This window comes from Festucalex cinctus, chromosome 21 (genome assembly GCF_051991245.1).
Source record: "Festucalex cinctus isolate MCC-2025b chromosome 21, RoL_Fcin_1.0, whole genome shotgun sequence".
Taxonomy (NCBI): Eukaryota; Metazoa; Chordata; class Actinopteri; order Syngnathiformes; family Syngnathidae; genus Festucalex; species Festucalex cinctus.
Genome location: NC_135431.1, coordinates 19,531,337 through 19,546,301, shown reverse-complemented (window position 1 = coordinate 19,546,301; position 14,965 = coordinate 19,531,337). Strand labels below are relative to the sequence as shown.

Below are 14,965 nucleotides of genomic sequence, written 5' to 3'. Positions count from 1 at the left end.
TGTAAACGCACTGCGACGCTCTGCACATTAATCATTTTTCTTCGATTATTACGTTTTAAAGATCGAGAGAGGCCAAAATCGAAATCATGGTAAAATTTCGATTAATCGTCCAGCCATAATTGCTATACAGTATATCAGGTACCCTGCTCATTTGTAAACGGTGGACTGAAGACTGCATATGCAGATTTGCACTTACCTCTGGGCCACGCTCTTGTACAGTGCAGGACTCGCTGTCTCCCTCTGAAAAAGAACCTGACTCATCACTGGAATTGATGCCGTATGACTGTTCACATTTTATCTTGGGTTGTCTCTGGTTAAAAATGACATCCCCTACACTGTGTTCCTGCTGGTCAACACTGAGGCAGCGAGCCATGTTGGAGCAAGGTGAGGAAGAAAATTCAAATTGAGGCAGGCTGCATGGAGAGCCTCCACTTCCGTCCTCTGCATACGAGTATGATGAACAGGAGCTGGATGTCCTGGTGCGTGTCTCACAAGGCGGTGAGCGTGGGGAAACCTTTATTGGAACTGGGCAGCTGGTGTTTGGCCGTGGGCGGCACAGTAGTTGGGGCTCAGTGGAGGTGGTGCTGGGAGAATAGGCCTGGGAGTTTGGAAGCGATTGACTGGCTCCAGCACACATTCCCATTGGCATGTGCTCAGAAATCTCCATCTCAAAAGAATTCCCAACTGGGTAGGAATGAGCTGGAGTTCCGAGACGATTGCAGGCTCCTGAGGAAAATATGACACTCTGTCGATCAAGCTCAACTTCCGGTTTGCAGATTTCGTCACAGGACGTGGACTTAAGGGACAGACCTGCAGTGAAATTGTCATTATTCTTAGGGGATATTAAAGACAAACTCAACTCCCCAGCGAAAGCTCTGAAGTCTTTTTTGTGATCTCCCTGAGAGTTAACTTTGTCCTGGGGACAGACAAGCCTGTTGGCAAATAGCTGCTGTGATGTATTGGGAAGACTGCAATGGTCCACTCCTTTTTTGAATAAGGCTCGGATACAGGATGTCGACTTGGTTCTTTTTTCTGTAGACACAGGATTATCCATCTCCATTGCTGACACACTATCCTTATCCCTAACATTCTGCTCATCCCCTGAGAGGCATAATGAGGCGGCCTCTTCCTCTGCTTGTGGCTCAACCTTGATCTGTGCCAAAAGCAACCTGTCCTGACCTGTTACTCCACAATTAATGCTGTTCTCTTTTATTGTGCTGGGAAACCCTGAGGTACTGGTGTGTGAAGAGAACTCATTATTGTGCTTGTTGCAAGCCCACTGGTATTTTCTGTACTTAGGGCATCGTGGCAAGTCTGATCCTCTGCGTCGGTCAAAGTCCAATCGGCCATCTGTGAAGTTACTAGGTATAGTCATTGCTAGTCGATTCTCACCAGGGCACTGGAAGGTGGCAAGATCATCAGCACGTAGCATCCTGGGGGAGGAAGGCCTTTCGGCCTCTGACTGCATGCTTTCATCTTCTGAGTCAATGCCCTCAGCAGCCACATTGTGACAGTGCAGCAAGCTGCCCTCACTACTCAGCTGAGCTTCCAGAAAACGAAAGCACGAGTCCTCTAGGTTGTGCATGCGCAGGAATTCAGCACAGCGGATGACCTCTTGAATGTTTTCTTTGCTGAGTAACAGCTTAGCAGTGTAGGCAAACTGCAACAATGGGACGAATCCTGTAGCAGTGACCTGCAAAATAGCAGGGCAATTGTCATGATTACCATCGCAAAAATCATTGTCTGTAGTACTTGGGTGTGGTGTGACAACCTGACAGACGTAATGATTTTTAAATTATGGTGTAAAATGTGAGTGAGTGAGTGAGTGAGTGAGTGAGTGAGTGAGTGAGTGAGTGAGTGAGTGAGCGAGTGAGTGAGTGAGTGAATGAGTGAGTAGGGGTGTGGGAGTTTTGTAGAGGGTTTTTGTTCACTCTACTGATTACCACATCACATCCACAATGCGATTGGTAAACCACACATACACTAAATTCTACACGAATGCAATATAAACGCTAAACTGATTATCCAGATTTAATTCTACTGAAGCGGAATCACTTATTTGTTTTTGTGTACTGGAGGCAGCTTTCAAGACAAAACTGAATGTTCTGATGAGATGACAGCTCAACCAGAAATTGCTAAACAAGCCTTACAAACATGCTTAAAAGAGCACACATGCATAGACGACTAAAGATTTCATTACCTCCCATGACTGTAAACTGGGAAAAAATAATTATGGCCGAAGCTAGTGCATGTGGATGTGAAATCATAGCTTGAATGAGGCGGATCGGTCAACCCGCTGCAGCCAAACTTGATTATTAATAGCAACTCTGAATAAGGAAAATATCTCAGCATATCAGCGGGTCTATTTTCAGTTAGTATCATCAGCTGCTGTCTGCAGGCTTATATCTTTATGTGCCCTTCGACATATGCGATTACTCCACTTGTATAACAACCACAGCACGCGAATGATAAAAATCTTGAAGTGAGCCACTAAGAGTTTGTAATTGATTTTTTTTTTTTACGTTCTTACTGTGTGACTACTTATTACTTTCAAAACTTGTGATGATCCATATTCTACTATGAATACGTTAATGATAGATAATGATATGATATATATATATATATATATATATATATTAGAGCTGTCAAACGATTACATTTTTTAATCAGATCAATCACATCTAAAAATTTTGATTAATCTTGATTAACTTAAAAAGGTGTTTTTCCCCAACATATTTTGCCAGCTAAATTTGAACCGCACCTGTTATGTGTTAATTTTTTCGACAATTAATGTTACGAGGACGTCTTCAAAAATGTATATCCACTGCACACGCTCATCCTGCTTTTTCTAATAAATTAATTATTTGCATAATTTAAAATGGGAAAAAAAAATGACCTACGGCATATGTAAACATTTATTAACCCCTCGGGCCAAATGATATCTTATTTAAACTCTTGTGATTTTGTCCAAAAAATGGCTTTTCCTTTGAAGTGTCATAACTAAGTCATTTATGAATATTTTTTCAATTCCAACCACTCAAAATGTTCAGTGGCACCAGACCTATCTATACATATATAGTTTTGTATTTATTTATTTATTTTGAATGCTCCTATGGACAATAATAGCAGTGTTATTCTAATAGCAAGACTAACCATGTTGTACATATATGTATAAAATAAAAGTCTAATTTGAATATTTAATATGGCATAGTTAGAGGCTTGAATAAGATCATAAGTCATGAAAACAGAATTTATTTTGAATGCCCAGTTTTTATACAATGGTAGTTTTCTCAACAGAACTAAATTCTTGTGATTTTGTCCAAAAAATGGCTTTTCCTTTGAAGTGTCATAACTAAGTCATTTATGAATATTTTTTCAATTCCAACCACTCAAAATGTTCAGTGGCATCATACCTATCTATAGATATATATAGTTTTTATTTATTTATTTATTTTTAATGCCCCTATGGACAATAATAGCAGTGCTATTCTAATAGCAAGACTAATTATGCTGTACGTATATAGAAAATAAAAGTCTAATTTGAATATTTCATATGACATAGTTAGAGGCTTGAATAAGATTAGAAGTCATGAAAACAGAATTTATTTTGCATGCCCAGTTTTTACACAATGGTAGTTTTCTCAACAGAACTAAACTCTTGTGATTTTGTCCAAAAAATGGCTTTTCCTTTGAAGTGTCATAACTAAGTCATTTATGAATATTTTTTTAATTCCAACCACTCAAAATGTTCAGTGGCACTAGACCTATCTATACATATATGGTTAATTTATTTATTTATTTATTTTCAATGCCCCCTATGGACAATAATAGCAGTAGTTTTTTAATAGCAAGACTAATTATGCTGTACATATATAGAAAATAAAAGTCTCATTTGAATATTTCATATGACATAGTTAGAGGCTTGAATAAGATTAGAAGTCATGAAAACAGAATTTATTTTGCATGCCCAGTTTTTACACAATGGTAGTTTTCTCAACAGAACTAAATTCTTGTGATTTTGTCCAAAAAATGGCTTTTCCTTTGAAGTGTCATAACTAAGTCATTTATGAATATTTTTTTAATTCCAACCACTCAAAATGTTCAGTGGCACTAGACCTATCTATACATATATGGTTAATTTATTTATTTATTTATTTTCAATGCCCCCTATGGACAATAATAGCAGTAGTTTTTTAATAGCAAGACTAATTATGCTGTACATATATAGAAAATAAAAGTCTCATTTGAATATTTCATATGACATAGTTAGAGGCTTGAATAAGATTAGAAGTCATGAAAACAGAATTTATTTTGCATGCCCAGTTTTTACACAATGGTAGTTTTCTCAACAGAACTAAATTCTTGTGATTTTGTCCAAAAAATGGCTTTTCCTTTGAAGTGTCATAACTAAGTCATTTATGAATATTTTTTCAATTCCAACCACTCAAAATGTTCAGTGGCATCATACCTGTCTAAATACTGTCTAAATGAGCATCGGCCCGAAAACGAGACGAGCTGTTCATCTATGCAGATATCCCTCCCCAGATTGTACATTTTGGGAAGGAGGTCAAGCCACATATTCCAAAAGTCACTGATAGGGGACAGTTTATTTAGCTGGCGACGGTGTGGCCTGAGGAGCCTGTCATCAAATCTAATTGCCCGATTTATTTGGCAGAAACGTCCATGTGCCATAGCTTTGGAAAATATGGGGCGTCCGCTATCATTTTTCCACAAGCTTTTCGTTGCCTCGTGTTTTGATTTGTACACCCCTGCCAGGATCACCAGCCCCAAATAAGCACGTAGCTCCTCAACAGTCAGTGACTGACCAAGCAGTGACTGACCTGCATCCTTGGAGGTTAGTCATTTCCAAAATACGTTGCAGGATGGCCTCAGTGAAAAAAACAAATCGAATGCAGCTTCAAGGCTGCTGATCCTGGCTGTTGCATATGGTGCATGGTCGGAATGGGGGAGGGGACATAATGGCCGGCCACCTCGTGTGTAGAAGACCACATTATTTGTTTATTTTTTTAGAGCTACTCAGTATTTTCATCCTCTGCCTCACAGTTACGTTCATCTGCGCCCCCCTCCTCGTTGTCGCTCTCACCTCCGCCATAATCTTCTTCCACTTCCCAGTCATCGTCATCATCATCCTCGTATTGCAAGTCGTCATCCACGTCCTCCTTCGACGTGCAAGTTCCAGCAGTGCTTCCGTTAACCTCCGAGTTCTCCGAAAAAGTTTCCAAATGGAATTCTTCCTCCGAATCGCTACTTTTCAATACAAGTTGAATCGCGTCCTCCAACGAAATTTTTCGAGCCATCGCAAGCAGTTGTGTTTGGGAAAAAAAAATGCAAATGAGTGATCGCCGCGAGAAAAGCACCTCAAACCTCCACAACAAAGGAGAAACGGGGAGGAGTCGAATTTCAAACCAAAACACACAACGGGTGCATCCATGTTGGACATCGCGCATATTGTTTGCATTTTGGGCAGCATCTTTGTATTGTGACGTGCATACGTGCAAATATGCATGCCCAAAATATACTAAAAGTGAACTCAGACACATCGACAACATATTTTTTGCAATGCCAACCGTTTTTACTCGCATGCATTTTGACAGCGTTGCAGCGTTAGCTTCGGAGGAAATTAAAAAGGTGTTTTTCCCCAACATATTTTGCCAGCTAAATTTGAACCGCACCTGTTATGTGTTAATTTTTTCGACAATTAATGTTACGAGGACGTCTTCAAAAATTTATATCCACTGCACACGCTCATCCTGCTTTTTCTAAGAAATTAATTATTTGCATAATTTAAAATGGGAAAAAAAATGACCTACGGCATATGTAAACATTTATTAAATGCTTTACTTTAATGCATGTAGTTATGTTTATTGCTCAAACTCCAACAGCTACCTTTAACGTAACCATCCACTGTCGGCTAAAAAGGATCATCTGCGGTCAAAATTAATAGTGAGATTAATCTGTGGTCATTCAATGATTAATGCGATAATTTTTTGTGATTAATTAATTAGTTAACGCTTTAACTTTGACAGCACTTATATATATATATATATATATATATATATATATATATATATATATATATATAAATAAAGTAGCTTGATATGCTAACAATGATGGTGGTTAGAAAAAAAAGTGTAAACTTTAGGATACATTAATTTTCATATAAATATACTGTACTTAGTATACTATATTCCCTTTGAAGCTACTGTATTATCACACGCCAACTCTGTTCCACCCAGTACAACACCAACCCCACACACACACACACACACCCCCACACACACGCATGCACGCACACCCACCCATGCACACAGTGGATTAAATCAGATAAGTGTCTTGTAATCCGCTCACAGTGCAGTTTCGTACAAGCCAGACACTCACGAGGGCATGAACTCACATCTATAATGGTGTTTACAAGTCTGCTTCTGAGCAAGCAAATATCATTTGGTTAGTTTAAGTCAAGTCAAGTCAAACTTTAATTTTTTTACTGTACAGCAGTTTTGGGGGTAACGCGTTTCAAAAGTAACGCGTTACAGTGATATATTATGTTTAATCAGTTATGACGTAATATGACAAGTTACGCAATAAATTTTGGTAATATTATTACAGCTACTGACTCCCTTTTGTGACTACATGCCTCAATGTTTAAAAAAAAAAAAAAGAGAAAGAATTGGGCTGCACTGTGAACATAGCATAGATATCTTTGATTTTATTACACACTTCCATCCATCCATCCATCGATCGATCGATCGATCGATCCATCCATCCATCCATCCATCCATCCATCCATCCATCCATCCATCCATCCATCCATCCATCCATCCATCCATCCAGACCAGTTACTTCATCTATCACTATTATTTTTAGCCAATTTCTTTACGTACAAGTTTACTATACATAACGAAATTACACTGTGATAAGAGGAACACACATCAGCAATATAAACTCATCCTTCTCTTGTCATAATAATAATTTTATTTATGGTGTACAGTGTGGGATTATTTATTTATCGGACAAAATATCAATTCCAATATATATGGGCAAAAAAATACATCTTGATACAAATATGAATCAAAGGCAGTGATCTCGCACCAGAGTCAAAATATTTAACATTATATACCACACTATATAGTTAAAGGTCCTCATTACAAGTTAACTATCAACTGTTGCATATTTTTCCTTTTCCTTTTAAAATCTCAAAATCATGATTAAATAAATTAATCCCCGTTTTAAAAACAAGTTTTTAAAAAAGTAACTTAAAAGTAACTTAAACTTGAGTAACTCATTACCCTACACAGTAGGGATGTAACGATATCCAAATATCACGATACGATATTATCACGACATGAAGTTCACAATACGATAATTATCACGCTATATAAACCACCTACATTCTCTAATAACAATATTGAGGCGCTTACTTGTTCATGCATGCACACATTGAGCTCCTCCACATATTGACTCGCTTGTTATGAAAACCATAAAGCCTCACTCTCAACCGATTCACAGCCACGCGATATCCGGTCCACAGCTTTACAAGCAATGTATCTAAGGATTCCCGGCGGATTTTGTATCGGTTGACAAGTCTGCTACCGATACGGTCGTTTAGCTCCCCTTGACAAACGATGGTTCAGTCAATCTGTTTTTTGTCCCACTCCTAATATAAACCACCAACACTCTCTAATAACAATATTGAGGCACTTACTTGCTAATGCAAGCACACATTGATCGCTTCACAAGCGAATTATGTTCCCGTTCATCTGACAATTAATGTAGCTTTTAAACGTAGAAGGGCCAAAACATCCCTAATGAAAATTAAATTGCACTAACAAACTAGCCTCCAAAGGGTGCTAGAACTGCAAAAATGGAAATCAACCTGACTTTTTTTTTTAACAGATGTGTTCCCTTTCAATATTGTGAACATGACGATGACGATGTTGTGGCAGTTTTAATATCACAATATCACAATACTGCCCTGATTGTGACGTCCCTACTACACAGATGGTGATATTGTAAAGAAACTCCTTACTTTCAAATGCAAGTAACTAGTAATATGGAATATGTTTTGGAAGTAACTTGCCCAACACTGCTGTACATTATTGCTAGCTCTACTCTTTTGTTTTGTTCTTCCTGTTCTTACAGCAACTTATTTTTTCAAAACAAGCGCTCAAGGTTCAAGATGATTCTGTTCCCCACTTCCTGCAGATAAAGACCTTTCTTTTCACTTATACTGTTAGCTAATCACGTTCTTTTGAAAACTTATGAAAGCAAAGTAGATATTGCAGTGTGTTGGATCTAAGACTTGTCACTATCCCCACATTTTAAATCATTCCCATGTCAAAAAATTTATATCGAGGCAATTCAAAACGTAGATGGAAAAAAAAAATCTAAAGTGTCAGATTGTTGGAACTCAAATAACACAATAAAAGCAACGCGAACATATTAATGACAAAAAGTTCACTTTCACATTCAGAATACACACAACAACTGTTATATTATTCGTGCAACTTATTCTATGATTAATTGATGTGTTTGTTGGACGTACCTCTTCAGGAAGGCTGACCGTGAAGCCATTCTCTGCCTGGCCTACCAACACCTGGAGGAAATACTCGCTGCAGGCAGCCAGCACAGCCCGATGCCCGCGAAACTCCTTGCCTTCCACTAGGACAGTCACATCGCACAGGATATCCTGCTTCCGCTGGTCATTAAGGCAGAGGAGGATATTGGTAGAATGGACTGTTGACTCATATACATACATGGGGGCTTCAGGCTTCTCATCCACAGACATTCCGCTCACAATCTGAAAACAGAACGGATGAAGCTTACAACCAAGCATACCAGCTGTACATTTCTAGAAATTGAGGAAAATATCTTAGAGGAAGTTGTACACTAAAAAAAAAAAAAAAAAAAATAGAATTTACCTAAAATGTAGGGTCACAAATTGCAGCCACTTTAATTGGATAAATATAAATCCTACAGTGTGGTTAAATATCACAATAATTCAGTAATTATCCATCCATCCATCCATTTTCTTGACCGCTTATTCCTCACAAGGGTCGCGGGGGGTGCTGGCGCCTATCTCAGCTGGCTCTGGGCAGTAGGCGGGGGACACCCTGGACTGGTTGCCAGCCAATCGCAGGGCACACAGAGACGAACAACCATCCACACTCACAAGCACACCTAGGGACAATTCGGAGCACCCAATTAACCTGTAATTCAGTAATTATGAACTACTTAAATGTGTTGGGTAGAGTTTGCATAATATTTCTGATTACATTCCACAACCAATTACAATTCATAGTTGGGTAAAATATACTCACAATTTCTTAGCATACTACTCCTCAAAATTAATTACTATGTTGGACGTAACATATTAACTCTTTTACTGCCAAACGTTATCCAAAAAGACCAAGAGTGCCAGATGATTTCAAGCATTTTCACTCATCTTTCAAGGCAAACAGAATATTATGTGCTATGACTACGAAAACATGGTTGATTCCATATAAAGGATTGGATTCTGTTCTCTCATTAGAAAAAAAAAAAAAAGTATGATTCTACCTTATTCCGTTCTTTAGTAATCACCATTTGAAAACGTAGCAAGTTATAATGAAAAAAAAAAATGACCAAAAAAAAAAACTTTTTGTGAAATGATGTTTGTTTTCTGCACAACAGTAACTTTGACACTAATATTTTTGGTTTAGTGACGCCCTCTGAATTAGATTTAACGTGACAAACGTATTTCCTAAGATCTGCCATGTTTTCATGTAATTTGACTCCTGGGAACCCATTGAAAAGAGATACAATGCTAGTTTTCATGAGTGAGATAGTGAGAAACTCTATGTGGGTATGTGCATTAACGTACTAAAGTACTTAGTACACAAGTATTATCAACTTTTATTATTAACAAATCTTAGTAAAAAGCAGCGTTTATGATTGTGAATAAGTAAGAATCATTGTACTCTTAGAGTTTTTGCCATCAATTGCAGTGTACAAAATGGAGATCACTCTGATTGGCTGTTTACCAAGATGTTTACCTACCTAAATGCAAATCTTTCCTTCACTGGGCGGAAGACTTCCGCTGGCCGATGACAACACGCTAAGGAAATGATGACGCATGTGAATATTGCTGTGCAGACCAGTGGCAGTTGGGTATATTTTACTAAATTTTTTTCTGTATGTTTTATTCAGTTTTTATTGGTAACACTTTTGACTGTTATAGATAGTACAAGTTAACTTTACCCATTATTTGATCATTCCTTTGCTGTCTAAAGTAATCTGGAATTTTTTTTTACAGCGTCCCATAGCAGCAGTTTCATCAGAACTGAACATCAATCAATCCATCTGTCTATTTTCGATGTTTGTTTTAACTGTTTCAATGTTGAGCTGTTCAGAACCTCTTCACGTTGAGACATCACTCATCACAGAGAGCCAAATGACCACTTCTCAAACTAGGGTAACTTAACAGCAATAATGCCTCCAGCAGGGGTTTCCAAGTTCTGTCCTTGAGAGCCCCTATCCAGTATGTTGTCAATTTTCCTGTTTTCCTGATTTTCTCCCTCGTCCAACACACCTGAATCATATAATCATGATCGCAATCAGGTTTCTGCAGAGCTTTTTGATGAGCTGATCATTTGATTCAGCTGTATTGGAGGAGGGAGCCAGGAAAAACAGGCTGGATATGGGCTCTCAAGGACGGAATTTGTAGATTCCTGGCCTACAGTGTGTCTTTCAGGTAGTGTTAATTAGTCTCAGTTTTCAATCACGCTTGCTAGTTATTAAAGTTAGTCAGCCTAATCCTGTTTTTATTTCGTCAACTTTTAGTCAACTAGAAATCTATCATTTTAGTCTTTATTTTAGTCGAGGAAACAATTCTATTTGTCTATAGTCAACAAAAACTGTCAACGTTTTAGTCAGGACAATTGTTTTACTACCCCTATATATTATTTTTTGCTAGTAGAGTTGAACATTTCGGATCTAAAATTATTTCACATAAAAATTTCCCTCATCTTTTTGATGAATTACAGTGGCTACTATGGGTCCATGCTACAAGCTACTAAGTTAGCCAGCATAAGTTAGCGATCGCATTAGTATTGTAGGACCGTTATAGCCATTTTCAACACTTAAGATCGGTCAACACTTTGTAAAAATAACACCCACATGTGTGGACTGACCAACAGCATAGATTTTTGAAAAAAATATATTTACCAAATGTGTGACTTGTGAGGTTTCAGCCCGACGCCAGCGAAATGTAATATGTTCTAGCTGTTAAAATCATGTTCATTTTGAGTTTTGTTTTACAATAGCACATGCAAGACAGTGAACGTTTCATGATGCTGCCCCGTTGACTGGAATATGCTTGATTTGTTTTCAAACCAAATGACAGTTTTACCAGTGGAATCATTTCAGGTCATATTTGACAAAAATCTTATCTCAACAACTCTATCGTGACATACAGTGATTCACTTACAGTACAGCCTCACAATTAACCGTCTAAAAATATTATCAAACTGTGGTTAATTGGTCATTAGATCAATCAAACGGTGATCACGGTCAGTGTTTTTAAACAGTGGTGCTCTGTCAAGGTGGGAGCACTTGATTTTAATATATCTGACTATTATGTCCCCCAAAACCCCCTATTTAGTTATTGTATTTCTATATTTATGGAATTAATTTGTTTTCATTTGCATATTTCAACATAATCGTGCATTTCTTTTTTTAAGGACTGTAAAATTACAGGCGATTTTCCACCGCAGGAACTTTAGGAGGACTTTTTATTTTACCATGGTAAAATCCAGTTTGCGCGTTTTTCCACCAACAACAATTTCCAGGGTAATTATATTCCCCAGGGGCCATCCAATACTATCTCAGCAGCAAGGTCTTGCTGAGCCTGGCTGGAACTTTGAGGGGGCAAGCTGCATTGACCACAACTGATTGGTCAAATTTGGGGGCTTGGTTTTTACATCGGCTGGACTCAATCAAACTCATTTGAATTAATTACAGAGAACTCGAAGACGCTGTGGAAACACAATTCTAAATTCCCTGCTGAACTTTTATAACCAAGAACTCCCTTTAGCCAGGACTCAAAGTTCCTGGTCTTGTTGGTGGAAAAGCAGCTATTGTTCTACATAGCTCCACAAAGAGTCATCACAGGCCATAGTGGACTCCATCCGTGGCCATTGGCCATGAGAAATCCCATGCAATGGGACTCCTCCAAATTTTAATTAAAAGATCTCTGCCCTATCCAGTAGTGAAAGTACTGCAGCAATCAGAGCTTAAGGACAGAACATGAACATGAGCATGTTTGCGTATTTCCTGTAGTTCCATTTTTAGATGCATCTGCTCAAAAGTTACAATGTTACTTGATCATGAGGGACGATCAGTGTATCACCAATTATAGAACAAAATTGTCACAGAATGCTTGGAACTTTTGCTAAGCACGTCCTCGAAATATTACCCCATAATAGTGGTGTCACGCCAGTGGAAAAGCATTAGTATGCATGCATTGGAAAAGGGGCATTTAATCTAAGGTCAGTGGTTACATTAGAATTCACACTGGTAGAGAAGCCTGTGGTGTAGACAGTGGTGTATTGAGGTACACTAATACAAAAAAAGAAAGAAAGAAAAAAAGATTTTTGCTCAACAAGTTAGTCTCAGTAAAGCTACTCAAATAAATGTATAATGCAGCAAAAGAATATTTCAACAAAAAGCCCAATAATGAGTGACATGACTTGCATACTGCGATTGGATGTCAACCAGTTCAAGGTGTACCCTGCCTACTGGCCATAGCCAGCTGGGATAGGCTCCAGCACCCCCCGTGACCCTTGTGAGGAGCAAGCGGTTCAGAAAATGAATGGATGGAAGGATGACTTGTATACATTTTCAATTTAACATCAATTGAATTATCTCTTTCTGCAATTTGTCATAAACTACAGCTGATTGTGACATCATCACATTGGGCAAAGGTGTAGGTAAATATGAACTTAGCTAAAAAAATAATGACATTTGTGTTTGGTGGATTCTCTCTTTTTTGTAACAATGCTTCTTCGAAAGCCTGCTCTGTACAATTTTAAATGCTGCCACAATTAAAAGGAACATACAATTGTGGGATAAACAGCAGAGCTGATATGTGAGTTGCACACATGAGAAATTTGCCAAATCATCTATGCCAATGCCAAAAAGCCTGTTTTGATGTTGTTGCCACTGACCCTTATTTAGCATTTGATGGATTGAATGGTTAAAGTTTGAGGAAACATGGAGACATGTTAGCAATTTCACACTTTTGAGGATCCTCAGTAGAATGTGGACACACCATACATAACCACACCAGCCTGGCACCTCCTTCTCATAATTCTCAGCCTGGTCATACATGGTACATACTGTGGCATGGTATCCTATTCTTTAACAAGCAAACTGTGTAGGTTACTCGGGCATGAATAGCAGCAGCAGAACAAGCTGATGCCACAAGGGGGGGTTGAGTCAGCCCATTCCATCATCCCCATTCCCAAATTCTGGAGATAGCCTCTGACGGGGCGAGCCAGGATGGAGTTAAATCCTATACTGTGGTGCTATGGGATTGACACTGGCTGCAGAGTCTCATCTGGGAATCTCTTTACATAAGTCCTTCTCAGATGTCGTGGTGCTCTCATTGTCAGAGAATGTGCAAGGAGTAGCTCCTCTGCAGTAGTGTTAATTTCGCCAACAGAAGCTAAACTAAAATAATTTCGTCAACACACATTTTTCACCGGACTAAAACAAGACTAGACTAAAACCTTCAGTCATAAACAATAACTGGGACTAAATCAGTATGCATTTTCCTTGACTAATAAAGACGAGACAAAAATGTCCTTCACTTAATAAAAACTGGACTAAAATCTATGGACATTTAACTCTTTCACCGCCAAAAACGTTTCATAACGATGAGTAAAATCATGATGTATGCTGCCATAAATGTTAAATGACGTCAAGTTTTTTTGTTTGTTTTTTTAAATCAATGGGAAGTGCAACGTCTAAGTGAACCGCTGCCTCGTCAATGGGTTGTGGAATCAAAATCACTAACATTAACTAACGATGGCCAGCAGATGGCAGCATTGTCTCTCTTTTCAATAGGCTGCCAGTATATGGAATTACAATGAAACATGACAGAATCGGATGAAATCGAACAAAAGGCTTTGTCGCATTAAACCTAAAAAAAGCGCGTCACTAAACAAAAAAATATTCATGTCAAAGTCACTGTTGTGCAGAAAACATATCTTTTCACAAAAAGCTTGTTTTCTCCTTGTCTTTTAAATTTTCGCTCAATATCACTCAAATGACCTATTTTCAAATAAAGATTACTAAAGAACGAAATAAGGTATAAACTAGGGCTGTCAAAGTTAAAGCGTTAATAGATTAATTAATCACAGAAAAATATCGCATTAATCACGTATTAACGCAGATTAATCACACAATTTTTTTTTTTACCGCACTTGAGCCTTGAACGTAACCGATGATGGTTACATTGAAGGCTGTACAGGTCAGTGATTAGGTCAATGCACGGCATTTCCTACGCCTGTTGTTCCAAAATGAGCGGGGTGACTCCAGTCGGTGGTAAATTTCACTTTCAAAAACACCCCGACGGGACTTTAAATAAAACAAAAGTAATTTGCGTTTAATTAATTAATAATTGCTGAATTGCACCCAATTGATATGATGCTGTGATGTTATGAGCAATACACGCATGCATGCAATTGTGTTCATGCATTTAATCAATGTTTGCAAATGACATTCAGATAATAAAATGCATTAATGTCAAAATATTACGGTATTTTGTATTTATTTTATATTACACAAATACGCAAATAATAATTTAGCTGATTAATCGTGATTAATCAAAATTAAAAAGTGTGATTAATCAGATTAAAAATTTTAATCGTTTGACAGCACTAGAATAAACGTACTTTTTTTTTTC

At 37.9% G+C, this 14,965-nt stretch overlaps 1 protein-coding gene across 3 annotated transcripts in view; it reads right to left on the bottom strand.

The window, feature by feature from the left end:
* The window catches only part of bach2b (BACH transcriptional regulator 2b), a 140,541-nt gene that overhangs the window by 42,329 nt on the left and 83,247 nt on the right, over nt 1–14,965 (bottom strand). For all 3 annotated transcript variants that reach the window (XM_077510405.1, XM_077510406.1, XM_077510404.1), the window contains exons 2-3: nt 8,564–8,818; nt 197–1,693 (exon numbers count right to left, since the gene is read on the bottom strand). In XM_077510405.1, coding sequence (XP_077366531.1) covers nt 197–1,693; nt 8,564–8,818 — 1,752 coding nt within the window. The remainder of the gene's footprint in view (nt 1–196; nt 1,694–8,563; nt 8,819–14,965) is intronic.